This window comes from Scyliorhinus torazame, chromosome 14 (genome assembly GCF_047496885.1).
Source record: "Scyliorhinus torazame isolate Kashiwa2021f chromosome 14, sScyTor2.1, whole genome shotgun sequence".
NCBI classification, from domain to species: domain Eukaryota; kingdom Metazoa; phylum Chordata; class Chondrichthyes; order Carcharhiniformes; family Scyliorhinidae; genus Scyliorhinus; species Scyliorhinus torazame.
Genome location: NC_092720.1, coordinates 10,467,631 through 10,486,633, shown reverse-complemented (window position 1 = coordinate 10,486,633; position 19,003 = coordinate 10,467,631). Strand labels below are relative to the sequence as shown.

General features: G+C 52.0%; 1 protein-coding gene across 1 annotated transcript in view; it reads right to left on the bottom strand.

Annotated features, from left to right (window-relative positions):
- Positions 1-19,003, bottom strand: part of LOC140389518 (fibronectin type III domain-containing protein 3B-like) — a 404,055-nt gene that overhangs the window by 207,511 nt on the left and 177,541 nt on the right. The window contains 1 exon segment of the mRNA XM_072473693.1: positions 7,773-7,849. Coding sequence (XP_072329794.1) covers positions 7,773-7,849 — 77 coding nt within the window.

The window sequence follows — 19,003 nt, the reverse complement described above, 5'->3', positions numbered from 1 at the left end:
CTGCCACTGCTGGATCTTTCACTACTGCCGTGGGGTGGCCGTTCAATAGTTCCTGACCTTTTCCTGCGAACCTGCTCACTATCCGGCTTGCTATCTGAACTGGCACTGCGTTTCTGTGCCCTCCATTTTTGAACGTTGTGTTCCCAATCCATTGTCTTGACACCTCTCATCGTGTTTTACAAGAATCCAGAGTGTGGGCACCTCCACACTTTTTGTCTTTGCGGCAACAAAGAAATTCAGCGGGCTGGATTCTCCACTGTCGGGAGTCTCCGTTACACCGGGACTGCCCACAATGGGGAATACCCCTGGCCGGCTGGCAGGACGGAGAATCACGCCCGGCACTCTTATTTTTTTAAAACTCATGTGGATCATTTGGATACTCCAAAGCCTTCCTGTATCTGAAACAGCACAATCAAAGTGTTCATTGCTGGTTAGGGTGGACACTGAGAGCCTTTTTCCTCGGATGGTGATGTCTAGCACGAGGGGACATAGCTTTAAATTGAGGGGAGATAGATATAGGACAGATGTCAGAGGTAGGTTCTTTACTCAGAGAGTAGTAAGGGTGTGGAATGCCCTGCCTGCAACAGTAGTGGACTCGCCAACACTAAGGGCATTCAAATGGTCATTGGAGAGACATATGGACGATAAGGGAATAGTGTAGATGGGCTTTAGAGTGGTTTCACAGGTCGGCGCAACATCGAGGGCAGAAGGGCCTGTACTGCGCTGTAATGTTCTATGTTCTATGGTCAACACTCAGTGAGTCACCTTCTCACCTCTGAACCATAAGGTCGTGAGTTCCAAAACCCGCGCCTCAGAGACGTGAGCACATGACCGAGACTGGCCTTCCCAGCGCCGTACAGAGTGGGGGGGTCAGTTAGCGGGCCATCTGGTTCGGAATGCAGAGCGTCACCAATGGCACGGGTTTTCAGCGCGGGCTGGGGTTATTCACAAAGGCCCCACCTTCTCAACCTTGCCCCTAGCCTAAGGAGTGGGTGACACCACCGGTCAGCTCTCAAAGGGAGTCAGCAGCTTCTGGCCCTCGGGGGTAATGGGACTGTCATTTCATTTCATGTTCAGTACTGAGGAAGCACTGCTGCTTGTGGGATCTTGCTGTGCATAAATTAGCTGCAACGTCACTACAGTGACCACAGTTTTAACGCACTTCATTGACTGTCATGTCCTTTAGGTTGGTTTGAGGCTGTGAGGGGCGCTATATAAATGGAAGTCTTTATTTTTCTGATATATATGCACACAATCAACCAATCATTACATCATCTGTTTCTTGCAAAGAAAACAGAAAATGCTGGAGATGTTCTGTGGGTCAGGCAGCCCCTGTGGAGAGGGGAACAGAGTTGAAGCTTTAAGTTGATGAGCCAGAATTGATATAAAGTCAATGGGCTGGATTCTCCAAAAATGGGACTATGTTCCCACGCCGGTGTAAAAGCGCTATACTTTTACTCTCGAGATTCCTGGAAAATAGTACAGCTAATTCAATGCCCTGCAGGGGGCTAGCAGGAACCTGGAGTAATTCACGCAACTTTAGCTGTGGATACGGGCCTCTGGTGCTCCAGGGCGTGGATTAGACCTCCTTTAGAACGGCGGGACAAGGCGGCGCGGGCAGGCTCCGGGGTCCTGGGGCGGGGGGGTGCGGGGCGATCTGGCCCCGGGGGCAGCCCCCACGGTGGCCTGGCCTGCGATCGGGGCCCACCAATCCGTGGGTGGGCCTGTGTCGTGGGGGCACTCTTTTCCTTCCGCCTTCGCCATGGTCTTCACTATGGCGGAGGCGGAAGAGACCCCCTCCCCTGCACATGCGCGGGGATGCCGTGAGCGGCCGCTGACGATCCCGCGCTTCCGTCGCCCGGCGAAGTCCTTTCGGTGCCGGCTGGCGTGGCGCCAAAGGCCTTTCCCGCCAGCCGGCGGAGCGGAAAGCACTCCGGCACGGGCCTAGCCCCTCACGGTGAGGGCTTGGCCCCTAAAGGTGCGGAGACTTCCAGTTTGCGGAGAATCCCGCCCCTGATTTCAGTATCTGCAGGATTTTGCTTTTGTTTCTGGTGGAGGGCTGAATGTTGGCCAGGACACCCTGATAGTTCCCTGTCCCCCTCAAAGATAGCTTTGGGATTGGGTACAGCAAACAGGGCTGAGGTGACGATGTAATGCTGCTGAGGAATTTTAACCTGGATCCGGGGCTCAACATTAACTCCGAACAGGGTTCAGGCAGACAAGGGCTATGTCCGACTGGACAGTTCTGTGGGTCTGTTTCAGACACAGAGTGATATTATAATTACTGGGCCTTACTCAGTTGCCAATGGTTAAGTCCTGGCCTAGACAGTCAGGGTCTAGCAGGGTGACCTATGGAAGCAGAGGGAGGGAGAGTCTTTACGGACCCTCATCTGCACAGTGTTTCTGTGTTTCCCTCGAGTTATTTTGTTGAGCTTCTCTACTTGGCTGCAGTTAACATTCCTCAGGCCAGCAAAGCACCAGCCACAATAAACCTCCACTTTCACAATGTGTCTCTCTCACTATTACTCTCCCTCTGTTCTGATGCTCTTTCCCCTTCTCTCTAACTCTCTAATTCTCTCACCAACGGAAACTCTCTCCCCCCCCCTTATGTTGTTTTTCCCTCTCTCAAACTCTTTCCTTCTCCCTGCCCCACTCTCTGTCACGCTCTTCCCCCTCTCTCTCTCCCTCTGTTGCTCTTCCCCTCTCTCCAACACTCTCCCTCGCCATTCTCTCTCACCCTCTCCGTCACAATCTCCCCCCCCCCCGCTCCCCCCCATTCCGAACGTCTCCTCTGCATTGCTCTCTCCCGCTATGTTTCTCTCTCCCTCGCTCGCTTTCTTCTTCCTTCAGTTACTCTGCCCTTACTCCCGGTTTTTTTCCTCACTAGATTGCTCCCCTACTCTATGGGGCGAAATTCTCCGGAAACGGCGCGATGTCCGCCGACTGGCGCCCAAAACGGCGCCAATCAGACGGGCATCGCGCCGCCCCAAACGTGCGGAATGCTCCGCATCTTTGGGGCCGAGCCCCAACATTGAGGGGCTAGGCCGATGCCGGAGGAATTTCCGCCCCGCCAGCTGGCGGAAACGGCCTTTGATGCCCCGCCAGCTGGCGCGGAAATGACATCCCCGGGCGGCGCATGCGCGGGAGCATCAGCGGCCGCTGACAGTTTCCCACGCATGCGCAGTGGAGGGAGTCTCTTCCGCCTCCACCATGGCGGAGGCGGAAGGGAAAGAGTGCCCCCACGGCACAGGCCCGCCCGCGGATCGGTGGGCTCCGATCGCGGGCCAGGCCACCGTGGGGGCACCCCCCGGGGCCAGATCGCCCCCCCAAGGACCCCGGAGCCCGCCCGCGCCGCCTTGTCCCGCCGGTAAGGCAGGTGATTTAATTTACGCCGGCAGGACAGGCAATTTATCGGCGGGACTTCGGCCCATTCGGGCCGGAGAATCGAGCGGGGGGGCCCGCCAACCGGCGCGGCGCGATTCCCGCCCCCGCCGAATATCCGGTGCCGGAGACTTCGGCAACCGGCAGGGGCGGGATTCACGCCAGCCCCCGGCGATTCTCCCACCCGGCGGGGGGTCGGAGAAAGTCGCCCAGGGAGTTTAAAAGAATGAGCGTTGACCTCATTGCAACATGGGAGATTTTGTGACGGTTTGACCGGGTGGGTGGTGAGAGGCTATCTCCACAGGCTGGAGGGTCTGGAATTAAATGTCACAATTTTGGGATCAGGGGGTCGACCATTTGGCTCTGAGATGAGACACGTTCTTCACCCAGGGAGTTTTGGACCTTTTCTACCTGAGAGAGGTGTAAGTGCTCAGTCAGTAAGTATATTCAAGTCGGAGATTGATTGATTTTTGAACACGAAGGGAATCCAGAGGTGTGGGCCAGGATTCGCCGAGCCTCTGCGCTGCAATTGCACTCGTCACGTGATCGGGTCTGACGCCGCTCCCGCGACTCTTCAGAGGCCGGAGAATCGCCGCCAATCGTGCGCGCGCGCGGTCGACGCAGTGCCGGTCGGGGGCCATTGAAAGAGGCACCCCCAAGGCGATTCTCCGCCGACATCTGGCCGAGTTCCCGCCGGCGTGGTTGACTCATGGTTCCACCCGGCGGGAGCTCGGAGTAGCGGCTGGGGACTCAGTGGGGGGGGGGGGGATCCGTCACCGGGGATGGGGGAGGGTGGCCTCCAGGGAAGCCAGGCTTGCGATCGGGGGTCACCGATCAGCTGGTGCGCGCGATCTCAGGGGTGGGGGTATATATTGTCGGGGCCCGGCCCGCGGTGTGGGTCCGCCAGGTTGCGCGGACCCGTGGCCGGAAGCGCAGGGCCCCGTATCTGCAAGGAGCACTCCGGGGCTCTGCGTGCAAATCGCAGAATCACTCTGGACTTTCTCACGGGCGTGGGGATATACCCCCATTGTCAGAGAATTCCGCCCGTGGCGATCGAATGGGAAAGTGCAACTGAGGTAGATCAGGCGTGATCGTACTGAATGGCGGAGCACGCTCGATGGGCCGAATGGCCACCTGCTGCTACTATTTCTGACAGTGTCACACGCTCTGTTACTCTCCCTCCTGCTCTCTCTCTCTCTCTCATTCTGCCCCTTTTTGAAAATGAAGAATGGACAAGTGGGGAATGGATTGCAGTGCTCCGTGTGTCTAAAACACAGACGGTTGCCACATATCCTTTCAAGGGTTAAACAGGTTTATTTTCAATTCCAACAATTCATGCGTTGCAACACAAATGAAGCCATCTGACACATCCCCACACACTCTCCAACTTCCTGAGTTCAAGGAGGTCAGGATTGTTTTCCTAAACCAGTTGCTAATTCACATCCTGCCCAAAGGTTTTCACATTTTGTGCAGGTTTCTTGGTAATTAAAAAAATTGAAATTATACGCTTTATCCTGTCGTAGACTCTTACCCATCCATTTTATATCCTTCCACAGCCCTAGAGCCTATTTTTTATTCTTTTACAGGATGTGGGCATCTCTGGTTAGGCCAACATTTATTGCCCATCCCTAATTGCCCTGGAGAAGTCGGTGGTGAGCTGCCTTCCTGAACTGCTGCAGTCCATATGGTGTAGGTACACCTACAGTGCTGTTAGGGAGGGAGTTCCAGGATTGTGACCCAGCGCCATTGAAGGAACAGCGATGTGGCTCCTAGTCAGGGTGGTGAGTGACTTGGAGCAGAACTTACTCCCATGTGTCTACTGCTCTGGTCCTAGGTGGTAGGGGGTCACAGGTCTGGAAGGTGCTCCTGAAGGAGGCTTGGGAAGTTCCTGCAGTGCATCTTGTAGATGGTCCACACGGCTGCCACTGTGCATCGATGGTGGAGGGAGTGAATGTTTGTGGAAGGGGCATCAATCAGACGGGCTACTTTGTCCTGGATGGTGGCGAGCTTCTTGAGTGTTGTTGAGCTGCACTCGTCCAGGCAAGTGGAGAGTATTCCATCACACTCCTGACTTGTTCCTTGTGGATAGTGGACAGGCTTTGGGGGGGTCAGCAAGTGAGTTACTCACTGCAGAATTCCTAGCCTCTGACCTGCTCTTGTAGTCACAGTATTTATACAGCCAGTCCAGTTTCGTTTCTGGTCAATGGTAACCCCAGGATGTTGATGGTCGGGGATTCAGTGATGGTATTGCCATTGAATGTCATGGGGTGATGGTTAGATTCTCTCTTATTAGAGATGGTGGAGTGGCAGATAGTGTTGAGGATTGCCAGAGGATACAGCAGGATATAGATAGGTTGGAGACTTGGGCAGAGAAAAGGCAAATGGAGTTTAATCCGGACAAATGTGAGTTAATGTATTTTGGTAGTTCTAACAAAGAGGGGAAATATACCGTAAATGGCAAAACTCTTAGGAATACAGCAAGTTAGAGAGATGTGGGAGTGCAGGTCCACAGATCTTTGAAGGTGGCAACACGAGTGGATAAGGTAGTCAAGAAAGCATACGGAATGCTTGCCTTCATCGAGTATAAAAACTGGCAAGTCATGCTGCAGTTGTATAGAACATTAGTAAGGCCGCACTTGGAATAGTGCACACAATTCTGGTCGCCACACTACCAGAAGGATGTGGAGGCTTTGGAGAGGGAGCAGAGGAGGTTTACCAGGATGTTGCCTGGTCTGGAGGGTGTTAGCTCTGTGGAGAGGCTGAATAGACTCGGACTGTTTTCATTAGAAACACGGAGGTTGTGGGAGACATGATAGAGGTCTACAAGATTATGAGGGGCATGGATAGAGTGGATGGGCAGGCACTCTTTCCCAGGGTAGAGGGGTCAGTCACCAGGGGGCATCGGTTTACGGTCCGTGGGGCAAAGTTTAGAGGAGATGTGCGAGGCAGGTTTTTTACACAGAGGGTGGTGAGTGCCTGGAACGCGTTGCCAGGGCAGGTTGTGGAAGCAGATTCATTAACGGCGTTCAAAAGGCATCTTGACAAACACATGGTTAGGACGGGTATAGCGGGATACGGCACAAGGAAATGCTGAACATATTGGCAAAGGTTGGTATCATGACTGGTACAGGCTTGGAGGGCCGAAGGGCCTGTTCCTGTGCTGTATTGTTCTCTGTTCTATGACCGTTGTGGTGCAAATGTTACTTATTATTAATCAGCTCAAGCCTGGATATTGTCCAGGTCTTGCTGCATTTGAACAGAGATCGTTTTAGTATCTCAGGAGTTACAAATGGTGCTGAAAATGGTGCAGTCATCAAACAATATCCCTAATTCTGACCATGTGATGGAAGCAAGAAGATGGTTGGACCTAGGACACTATCCAGATCAGTGATCCCTTGGGGCTGAGATTTTTTTAAAATGTAATGTACCCAATTATTTGTTTTCCAATCTGATCTGCACATCTTTGTGTTGGGAGGGGGGGTGGGGGGGGCTGGGGAGCTCCGGACAAGGCTGAGATGGATCATCCACTTGGGACATCTAACTGGAGATGGTCACAAATGCTTCAGCCTTGTCTTTGGCCCTGACATGTTGGGTTCCCCCATCAATGAGGATGGGGATGTTCATGGAGCCTTCACCTGCTGTTAGTCATTTAATTGTCCCCCAACACTCATGACATGGCAGTACAGCAGAACTTTGTTTGCGCAATCACTGAGCTCTGTCAGTGACGACTTCCACTTTTTAACATACGCGTAGTCTCACAGAACCAGAATTGATTCCCTGCCTTGGTGGTAATGGTCGAGTGGGGGATATGCTGGGCCTTGAGGTTACAGATTGTGACTTGGTCCAATTCTGCTGCTGCTGATGGCCCACAGTGCCCCATGGTTGCCCAGTTTTGAGTCACTGGATCTGTTTGAGGGTGTCCTCAGTTTGAAGACGGGACTTTGTCTCCACAAGGAATGTGTGGTCACTCCTAATGACATTACCATGGACAGATGCACCAATGACAGCTAGATTGACATGAATGGGCTGAATTCTACCCTATCATAGGTACTGTGTATTACGCTTCCCGAATGAAGATTCTGCTGAGGAAAGAATTGCTTTCCCCGGCTGCTTTCCTCCAGACCAGATAGTCAGCAGTTCCCTTGGTAAACATTGCATCCTGAGGCACACATGGATGTTGCATGTCGCTGATCCTGACCCTGTCAGCGGATAACTTTCAAGCAGCGTGTGGATTGGTTCCTTGCCTAATTCTGGGCCTCATCATCCTCCGCCTTATAATAATAATAATCGCTTATTGTCACAAGTAGGCTTCAATGAGGCCTCAAACCCGCCTCAGAAACTGAGGGGGGTGAAACTGCTCAATGTGTACATGGTCCAGGAAGACCTCTTACCTGTGAGATGTATCCCGGTGGAACGTGAATTGGGGGAATGGATCCATTAGGGGACATCATGGGAACCTCGGCTGGCCCTGCCAATAAAACAGACAACATAGCTTGAGGTCAGGAGGGAAAAGACTTTGTTCTGGATAACAGCAATCAATCTGAGCAACACTCAGTCAGATTCACTCACAAACCAATGCGCCAGTCCCAGGTCTACTCTGTTTGCCCCTTCAGCTCTGCCCTCCCCATTGGCACCACCGGGATTCCACAGTCATTGGTCACCTCAGTCATATTTGATTGGTCAGAGGAAGAGACAGAGGGGGAGAATGTGCACATGAAATCTGGAGAAGGAGAGAGAGAGAGAGAGAGAGAGAGACAGAGAAGGGGTGACATTCACATGCTCTCTTTGACACCGTGATGTTCTTCCTAAAGGGCCCGGTACCCAAATTAGCCGCAAACCTCCAGCTGATGCCTATGTAATGTTTTATCAAAGGTTTAGAATGAACTTCCCTGCTTTTGGCCACCATGGGCTGGGATTATCCGAGCCTTTGTGCCGAAATCGCGCTTGGCGCGGGGGCGGGGAATGGGGCTTCGGGCCCGCGATCGGGTCCGGCGCCGGGGCGCGAACCTCCGGCGACCGGAGAATCGGCGCCGGTCGCGCGCGGGCGGTCAACGCGGCGGCAGTCGGGGGCCATTGGAAGAGGCCTCTGCGGCGATTCTCCGCGGTCGACCGGCCGAGTTCCCGGTTCACGCATGGTTCCACCCGGCGGGAACTCGGCATCACGGCTGCGGTGGCCGTCCTGGTGGGTGGGGGGGGCTCTACGACGGCCAGGCCCTTGATCGGGGGCCACCGATCGGCAGGCGCGCGCAATCTGGGGGGGGCGTACCTGCTTCCGCTCCGGCCCGCTGCGTGGGTCCGCCATGTTGCCCGGGGCCGGCGCGGAATTCGCCGCCGTGCGGACCCACTGCCAGCAGCGCAGGGCCGCATATCAGCAGCCGGAGCTGCGTGGAGCACTCCAGCGCCATGCTGGCCCCCTGTGGGCCACGGATTTGCTGGGCCAAGAGGACCGTTGACGCCGGCATGAAACACTCCGGTGTTTAAGTGGGCAGCACGGCAGCACAGTGGTTAGCACAATTGCTTCACAGCTCCAGGGTCCCAGGTTCGATTCCCGGCTTGGGTCACTGTCTGTGCGGAGTCTGCACATCCTCCCCGTGTGTGCGTGGGTTTCCTCCGGGTGCTCCGGTTTCCTCCCACAGTCCAAAGATGTGCAGGTTAGGTGGATTGGCCATGATAAATTGCCCATAGTGTCCAAAATTGCCCTTCGTGTTGGGTGGGGTTACTGGGTTATGGGGAGAGGGTGGAGGTGTTGACCTTGGGTAAGGTGCTCTTTCCAAGAGCCGGTGCAGACTCGAAGGGGCGAATGGCCTCCTTCTGCACTGTAAATTCTATGATTCTATGATTCTTAAGCCGGCGTCAACACTTAGCTGCCGTTTTGTATCAGGTGAAGCTGATGGCACTCGTTGTCACTTATGCACAAATGCCATTTCAACTTCAAGTTCGGGGCTGCCCCAGTTGCATCACTCCACCTCCAGCTTCGCAAAAAGGGTCTGCATTGAGCCGGGCGAAACTCTCGTGTTTGCACGGCGGATACAAAGTAAACTCACCTCAGAAAGTTAAATCACATCTCAATAGGTATTGCTGAAAAAAGACATCTTGTCGAAGCTTTTCCTCTTGCACTCATCAGGACAATCCCAGGAGTACCAATGTCAGGGGAAACGACAATTTATACTGCATGAGAAGAGAGTGTTGATTGGTTGGCAAGTGCATTCCGACTGGCAGAGGCATTGTCAAGTGGAATGCACCAGGTGATGGTGAGTGAAGGGTTAACTGCCAAGTGTTGTTTGAAATTTAAACCAGGCAGCTTGATCCTGATTGGTCAAAGCATTGCCCTGGGGAATGAATGGCTGTCACTTATTTTGTTGTGCTGAAACAGGAGTAATTTACATCAGTGTTCTTTCGGTCAGTAAAGAACTGGCCCTGTAGATTAATATTCGTAGCTTCCAGTACATACAAATACACCACATTGAGAACCCGACTGACAATCTTAAATTGGTTATCAGTCTATTTCTCAGTACACCGATTATTTAGCAAGTGTTGCCCAATCAGGGAATCACATCAAACGTGATTGGACACTGTGTTTTGACCTTTGCAAGCATGGACTGGTTGGGGGCAGCCTGTACCTAGCCTGTTGTGAACAGTGGCTGGGATATGTTGTTTGATATGGTCTGTCAGTCTTTGGCACATACAGCCCACACAGGGCTCTGTTCTTTGCAGACAGAAAGAACATGTATACAAATTGCATCTGTTTCAGCTAAACAAAATAAGTCAGCCAATCAGTGCTTAGGATAATGCCTTGACCAATCAGGGTTCTGAATTGACATCGTAGTTACATTTCCTTTTCAGCCCTCATGCTGTTTATTTCACTAATCCTCAATCTGCTTGTTTCAGGAAACGCACGGTTGCCTCTCCAGTTTAATCAGCTGCCCTATAGAGGGCGCCGCACCAAACTTCAGTAACTACTATTGGGCGGCGAATATAGCCATGATTAGTAAGTGGGTGGTGGGGGAGGGTCGGCATGGGAGCGTGTGGAGGCGGCTCCATGTAAGGGCACCAGCTTGGGGGCGTTGATAACGGCGCCTCTGCCGTTCCTGCCGGCACGGTACTCCACCAGCCCCGTGGTGGTGGCGGCCCTGAGAGTCTGGGGGCAATGGAGGAAGCATCGGTCCGGTCTCCAATTTGTAATAATCACCGGTTTGCCCTGGGAAGGATGGACGGGGGGTTTCCGGATATGGCGTAGAGCAGGGACTGAGAGGATGGGGGTATGTTTATAGAGGGGAGCTTTCCTAGCCTGAGGGAGCTGGAGGAGAAGTTTGGGTTGGCGAGGGGAAACAAATTCAGGTACCTGCAGGTGTGGGACTTCCTACGTAAACAGGTGTCAACCTTCCCGCTCCTACCACCAAGGGGGATACAGGACAGGGTAGTTTCCAGAGGGTGGTTGGGAGACGGGAAGGTCTCTGACATCTATAAGGAACTCATAGGGTCAGAGGACATGCAGACTGAGAAGCTGAAGCGCAAGTGGGAAGAGGAGAGATAGAGGATGGTCTCTGCGCGGATGCGTTGAGTAGAGTCAACGTGTTCACAACATGCGCCAGGCTCAGCCTGATACAATTCAAGGTCGTTCACCGGGCTCACATGACAGTGGCCCAGATGAGCAGGTTCTTTGGGGTAGAAGATAGGTGCGCAAGGTGTGTGGGAGGACCAGCGAACCATGTCCACATGTTTTGGACATGCCCAAAGCTGGGGATTTTGGCAGGGGTTTGCAGATGTCATGTCCACGGTGTTAACAACAAGGGTGGCGCTGAGTCCAGAGGTGGCGATTTACGGGGTGTCGGAAGACCCGGGAATCCAGGAGGAGAAAGAGGTAGACGTTCTGGCCTTTGCTTCCCTGGTAGCCCGGAGACGGACACTATTAGCTTGGAGGGACTCAAAGCCCCCGAAGTTGGAGACCCGGCTATTGGACATGGCTAGCTTTCTCTGTCTGGAGAAAATCAAGTTCGCCTTGAGAGGGTCAATGTTAGGGTTCGCCCGGAGGTGGCAACCGTTCGTCGACTTCTTTGCAGAAAATTAATCGTCAACAGAAGGGTGGGGGGGGTTAGTTTAGCTTAGAGTAGGGAGGGACCTGTAAGGGAGGAAGCAGGCTTTTTGCACTATGTTTATAGACTCATGTACATTGTTTATTTTGTCGTTGTTGTAAAACCAAAAATACCTCAATAAAATGTTCATTAAAAAAAAAGTGGGCGACGCAACGCTTCCCCGACCCAATGCCAGCAGGTTGCAGCTGAAAGTATCATCGAGTATGAACATGCGGAGGTCAGACACATAGCACTGACTGGCTACGGCAAATTCTGCTCCTAGGTCGCCACTTAAAAAGCCCAGGATTCTGGGTGATTTGATCAACGGTTTTCCCAACTTGTGCATGTAAATACCAGCTCTCTCGCTCTCTGTCCCTGCTGCCCCTTTACAGTTGTTCCATTGAGTTCAAATCGCATCATCTCACGATTCCATATTTCCTATCCTTTCATGGGTATCGCTGGAAAGAACATCATTCGCTGCCTATCCTTAATTTTCCTGGAATAGGGTTGCCAACTGTGATTAAATGTATCTCTGGAGGTTCATCACATGACTTGCCTCCCCCTCCCCTGCTCCTGCCATTAGTCGGTCAACACATCCATCCTCGTGACGCATGTTCCTTCCTACATCAATTGGAAAGCAAAAAGACCCATTACCTAATTGGATGGTGCTTGACTATCAACCACACAGCGCCCCCCCCCCCCCCCGGCAACCAATCCCCCCTCCCCCATCCTCCATTTGGGTCTTTTTCCGATTGGCAGGCAGTGATTAGCGGGATCCGCAGGGATTTGTGCTAGGACCCCAACTGTTCACATTATATATCAATGATCTGGACGAGGGAACTCAATGTATTATCTCCAGATTTGAAGAAGATACAAAGCTGGGTGGGAGGGTGAGCTGTGAGGAGGATGCAGAGATGCTTCAGCGGGATTTGGACAGGCTGAGTGAGTGGGCACATGCATGGCAGCTGCAGTTTGATGTGGATAAATGTGGGGTTATCCACTTTAGTAGCGAAAATAGGATGGCAAATGATTATTTGAATGGGTGTAAATTGAGAGAGATAGTTACTCAGCGAGACCTTGGTGGCCTCGTGCATCAGTCGCTGAAAGTAAGCGCGCAGGTACAGCAGGCAGTAAAGAAGGCAAGTTGTATGTTGGCCTTCATAGCGAGAGGATTTGAGTACAGGAATAGAGATGTTTTACTGCAACTGTATAGGGCATTGGTGAGGCCCCACCTGGAGTATTGTGGGCCGTTTTGGTGTCCTGATCTGAGGAAGGATGTTCTTGCTATGGAGGGAGTGCAGCAAAGGTTTACCAGGCTGATTCCTGGGATGGCGGGACTGTCATATGAGGAGAGACTAAGTCGGTTAGGATTATATTCATTGGAGTTTAGACGAGTGAGAGGGGATCTCACAGAAACTTACAAAATTCCAACAGGATTAGACAGGGTACATTCAGAAAGAATGTTCCTGATAGAACATGGAACATACAGTGCAGAAGGAGGCCATTCGGCCCATCGAGTCTGCACCGACCCACTTAAGCCCTCACTTCCACCCTATCCCCATAACCCAATAACCCTCCTAACCTTTTTGGACACGAAGGGCAATTTATCACGGCCAATCCACCTAACCTGCCCGTCTTTGGACTGTGGGAGGAAACCGGAGCACCCGGAGGAAACCCACGCAGACACGGGGAGAACGTGCAGACTCCGCACAGACAGTGACCCAGCGGGGAATCGAACCTGGGACCCTGGTGCTCTGAAGCCACAGTGCTAGCCACTTGTGCTACCATGCTGCCCACCGTGCTGATGGTGGGGGAGTCCAGAACTAGGGGTGATAGTTTGAGGATAAGGGGTAACTCTTTTAGGACTGAGGTGAGGAGAAATTTCTTCACCCAGAGGGTGGTGAATCTGTGGAATTCACTCCCACAGAAAGTAGTTGAGTCCAAATTGGTATGCAATTTCAAGAATAAATTAGATATAGCTCTTGGGGCTAAAGGGATCAAGGGATATGGGGGGGAAGACGGGATCACAGTATTGAACGTGATGATCAGCCATGATTGTGATGAATGGTGGAGCAGGCTCAAAGGGACGAACGACCTCCTCCTGCTTCTATTTTCTATGTTTCTATGAATCCCTACAGCGCAGAAGGAGGCCATTCAGCCCATCGAGTCTGCACCGACCCTCTGAAAGAGTACCCTACCTAGGCCCACTCCCCGCCCCAACCCTGTAACCCCACCTATCCTTTTTGGACACTAAGGGCAGTTTAGTACGGCCAATCCACCTAACCTGCACGTCTTTGGACTGTGGGAGGAAACCGGAGCACCCGGAGGAAACCCACGCAGACACGGGGAGAACGCGCAGACTCCGCACAGACAGTGACCCAAGCCGGGAATCGATCCCGGGTCCCTGGTGCTGTGAGACAGCAGGGTCATCCACCGTGTCGCGAAAATGACAAAAAATGCAATATTTTTTAATGTCCTGATCATCTTTGCCAGGGTTGCAGACAGCAGCGTCCTGGAGATTTAATCTTCAATTCCCCTGAACTGGGCCATTTCAGAGGGCCACATTTCTGTGGGTCTGGAGTCAGATGTAGGGCAGACCGGGTAGAGGTGGCAGATTCTAAGGACATCAGTGAATCAGCTGAGTTCTTATCAACAATGGTTTCATGCTCACCATTACTGAGACTAGCTGTATATCCCAGATTTATTTATTGAATTTAAATTCCATCAGCTGCCTTGGTGGGATTTGAAGCCATGAACCCCGGGATGTTAGCTTGAGCCCCTGGATTACTGGTCCCAGTGACATTCCCACCACCTACTTCCCCCAACCTCCTTTCTATTGTCATATGAGGGTACCTTTAAGACATGGATGTTTAAGCAATGTACCTTTAAGAAAACAGTGATGTCAGTGAGTGGGCGGGGCTGAGCTCAGGTCAGCCATTTTGCAGTTTAGTTTTGCAGTTGGAAAAAGCAGTTGGTGTGTGTCTGTGTGTGTGCAGAGAGCTGCAGGAAGAAAGCAAGGTGCTGGAGCTGAAGTCAACCAAGCTAATATATCTCTGCCATTCTACAGAAAATATATATATCCTTTAACCTGATGTGATACTGTTTAAAGGTGTTAAATCTCTTGGAAGTTTGAAGGAATATTTTAAGGAATTATTTCCTGTTGCAATATTTTCTGAGTTATCTTTGAAGTAAGGGGTTTTAAGAGATCCAATGTTTATTTAAGATGTCAAGTTGAGTTCATGGAATAAACAGTGATTTGTGTTTAAAAACCCATAATTGTAATCCCACACCTAGGATAAAAGCTGTGTGCTAGGAAAAGCAATAAATCCATTAAAGGGAGAGGTTGGTTGAACTCCATGTTACATTTTGGGGTTCTGAAAACACCTCGCCCAAAACACTATTAAAATGCAGAATTAGGAAATGGAGAAAGGAGCCCAGTCAGTGCCGTCAGCTTAAGCTGCTGCTCAGTTATCGCTGCCTTGGCTGGGGCGGCACGGTGGCGCAGTGGTTAGCACTGCTGCCTCACGGCACCGAGGTTCCAGGTTCGATCCCGGCTCTGGGTCACTGTCCGTGTGGAGTTTGCACATTCTCCCCGTGTCTGCGTGGGTTTCGCCCCCACAACCCAAAGATGTACTGGTTGGGTGGATTGGTCACGCTAAATTGTCCCTGAATTGGAAAAAATTAATTGGGTGCTCTAAATTTATAAAAAAACAAAATTAAAAAAGTTTTTAGATGTGGAAGTCAGGATGGCAAAAGTAGTTCACGCCACCTTGTGGTCTCTCAGTGTGCGTGCAACCAATGCGACCACATCGCATAGGTTCGGAACGGCGTTCGAGAAGACTCGATGGGCCGAATGGCCTTCTTCTGCTCCTGTGTCTTATGGTCCGACAGCCAGAACCCCCACTGCGAGCTTCAAGTGTTACAGGCCCACAGCTGGAGGGAAGCAACCTCCACAGTTTGCCCCAAGACATGTCTGTGTGGGAAATGAATCCAGGAGATGTTGGTGGGGGGGGGGTTCAAAAAGCTGAACTCTCTGGGATATATTGGAGAGAGAGGGAGAGAGGGAGGGAGAGAGAGAGAGAGAGAGGGGGGGGGAGAGAGAGAGGGAGAGAGCTCAATGAAGTGAAACACCAGCCCCACTCTCGGCCTCTTGCACAACACTAACAGTGACAGCTGGGGTCCTCATTCGGCATCCAAACCCCCGCGCTCTGCACCCCCCCCCCCCCCCCCGGGCTCTGCACCCCCCCCCCCGGGCTCTGTACACCCCCCTTCCGCCCCAGCCAGCTGTGCCTCCCCCCCCCCCTCAGCTAGAGGTGCCAAAGTACTTTCCCTGATGCCAAGCAATCTCCTGCTGACATTCAGCAAATTCATTTTGCAGCCGGAATCCTGCCTTAAGCCCCGGTCCTTGCCAGACGAGTGAGTCACTCGGATGGGAAAGAGAGGGGCTGTTCTCTCTCTGCAAACAGCTGGGAGTTGGTTTAGAATCCCGAGCTGGGCCCCGTCTCGGCTAGGCACGAGCTGTTTTAATATTTTCCCAATCCCACGCCAGCAATCCGGAGAGCCCTGATACTGACGGAAAGGCCGGCTGGGGTTTGCTGGCACGCCCTATCGCAGGTTGCAGAGGCATCGCGTGGGCAAACAGCTTCGCTCACCGAATAACCCCGCAGAGAGCGGTAAAGTGACCAGCTCACAGAGTCTGACAACTCACAGGAGGCCCACCAGCCTATGTGGCATTGCCAGCTCTTCGAAAGGCCAGTCTAATTAATCCCACTCCCTCCCACACTCTTAGCATCCCAAGCCCTTAAGCTGCTTCCTCTATAACTGTTTAGTCTTGACGGGGCTGCTTCAGTGACTAATGTTCTGAGGTTATTATCAGAGTGGCTGTGATCTAATTAAGTGGGGGAGGAGGCTCGAAGGGCTGAATGGGCTCCCCCTGCTCCTTGTTCATGAGGTATGTTCATACGTTAACCAGGCTGCCAGGGCAACCACCCCTTCCCTCCTCATAGACTCATAGAATCCCTACAGTGCAGAAGGAGGCCATTCAGCCCATCGGGTCTGCACCGGCCCTCCGAAACAGCACCCGACGTAGGCCCACACCCCACACCCCCGTAACCTCATGTGACCTTTGGGCACAAGGGGACAATTTAGCGCGGCCAATCCACCTAACCAGCACATCTTTGGACTGTGGGAGGAAACCGGAGCACCCGGAGGAAACCCACGTACACACGGGGAGAACGTGCAGACTCCACACAGACAGTGACCCAAGCCGGAATCGAACCTGGGACCCTGGGGCTGTGAAGGAGCAGTGCTAACCACTGTGCGACCGTGCCGCCCCTGGCATATATCCCATTATTATTGTGCAGATGTCATGAATTGTAGCTCTGTACTTATATTCCATTTGCCCTTCGAACTGACAGCATTTAACTCCTCCTGTACATCCAATAACGTTTTTTTTTAAAAAGAGTACTGAGACTGACGGGTAGGTTATCTATCGAGGAGGGAAGAGAAATGGAGGGATTTCGGGATGGAATTCCAGAGCTTACAGCCCGGACAGCTGAAGGCACGGCCGCCAATGGTGGAGCAAAGGAAATGAGAGAAATGTAAGATGTCGGGATTGGAGGAGGGCGGAGATATTAGAATGCAGTATGCCTGGAAGGGGGGGGGGGGTGAAACCTGGATGAGGAGCTGAGAAAATCAAAGTTGTTCTTTACCTATTGTTCGGCAATCACTTTACATGGGTTCAAGTGCGAACTGACTTCCTAAAGTACCGGGTAAAATTTAGCCAGGAGCATCTAGCAGCCGACTATATTAATAAGTCATTTGAAGTGTTTAACAACGCCCGTTCGGAGCTGCAATCCATCTCAAACACTCCCACAGCACTGCCTAAGGAGGCCAATTCAGACATGCCATGAGAGTAAGGCCTGTGGAGCTGGCACAGGTCAGGCCTCTGGAGTTCCTGCGCTCACCACAAGGGGACGCTGCCCTCAGCATTTTTCACTCAGACCAGAGTTACAGCCCTTTAGATATGAAAAACAGTCAGAAATACCCTTGGTGATTGAATGCTTTTTTTTTAAACCCGATTTTCTTTCGTTCATAGGTCTGCTTTCAGCTGGCAATTATCTCCGATTAGTGACTCAGCACTGGCTTGCCTTAATTCACACCTCAGCGAGGCAAACTCCTCTGGATATATCGCAAAAAAAAAAATCCCAGAGTCATTTGCTGTTGTTTTTATTCCCGAGCCTGTTTTGTTTTTCTTCCTATAAACAGGAAATTTTACTGGAATAGTTGACAAACAGCCAGGGAACACATTCAATTTCCTTTCCTCTCTCTCTCCCTCTCTTTCTTTCTCTCCCCCGCTCCCTTCACCGCAACCCTCCAGAATTCACCCTGGCACTCAACCGCGCAAACTGCGACAAGGAGCAAAACAAAGGGCAGGCAGACTCGCATTTCTATAGCACCTATGGCATCCTCAGGACATTCCGCAGTGCTTCACAGACGGTGAAGTTCTAACACGGCCAATTTGCACTCAGGCAGAACACGCAAACAGCAATAACCAGAGGTTTGATTTGATTTGATTTATTGTCACATGTACCGAAGTACAGTGAAAAGTATTTTTCTGCGGCCGAGGGAACGTACACAGTACGTACATAGTTGACAAAAAGAATAATCGACAGATTACATTGACAAATGGTACATCGACAAACAGTGATTGGTTACAGTGCGGAACAAGGGGCCAAACAAAGCAAATACACGAGCAAGAGCAGCATAGGGCGTCGTGAATAGTGTTCGCACAGGGAACAGATCAGTCCGAGGGGGAGTCGTTGAGGAGTCTGGTGGCTGTGGGGGAGAAGCTGTTCCTATGTCTGGATGTGCGGGTTTTCAGACTTCTGTACCTTCTGCCTGATGGGAGGGTCTGGAAGAAGGCAATGTCTGGGTGGGAAGGGTCTCTGACAATGCTGTCTGCCTTCCCAAGGCAGCGGGAGGTGTGTACAGAATTAATGTGAGGGTGGCAAGCTTGTGTGACGCATTGGGCTGAGTTCACCACACTCTGCACTTTCTTGCGATACACTCTGCACTTTCTTGCGATACACTCAGGTTCAGATTCAGGTTCAGGGATGGATATTGGCCTCAGGAGACTGGAGAGAAATCCCCCTGCCCTTCTTACAAAACAGCGACTGTGTCCCCCTGGGAGCATGGATATGTGAAACGCTAAGCCACTCAAATAGGCGTGAATGATCCCAGAGCTACACCTTGACAACTGCTTCGAAGAAGAATGGAGAAGTTAGCCCCAGTCTTCTGTGACCCGTATTTATCTAACGGCCAACATCACCAAACAAAATACACGTCTTCTTGTCATTGTCGCCTTGCTGTTCATGGGAGCTTGCTGTGCACAAATTGGCTGCCACATTTCCTACATTACAACAGTGGCAGCTAGGTTTGCCAACCCTCCAGGGCTGGACTGGAGTCTCCAGGATTTGAAGATCAACCTCCAGGGCTCCGGTGTGCCCAAGTCCGGAGGAAAATCACCGGGACATTGAAAAAGATAGTCT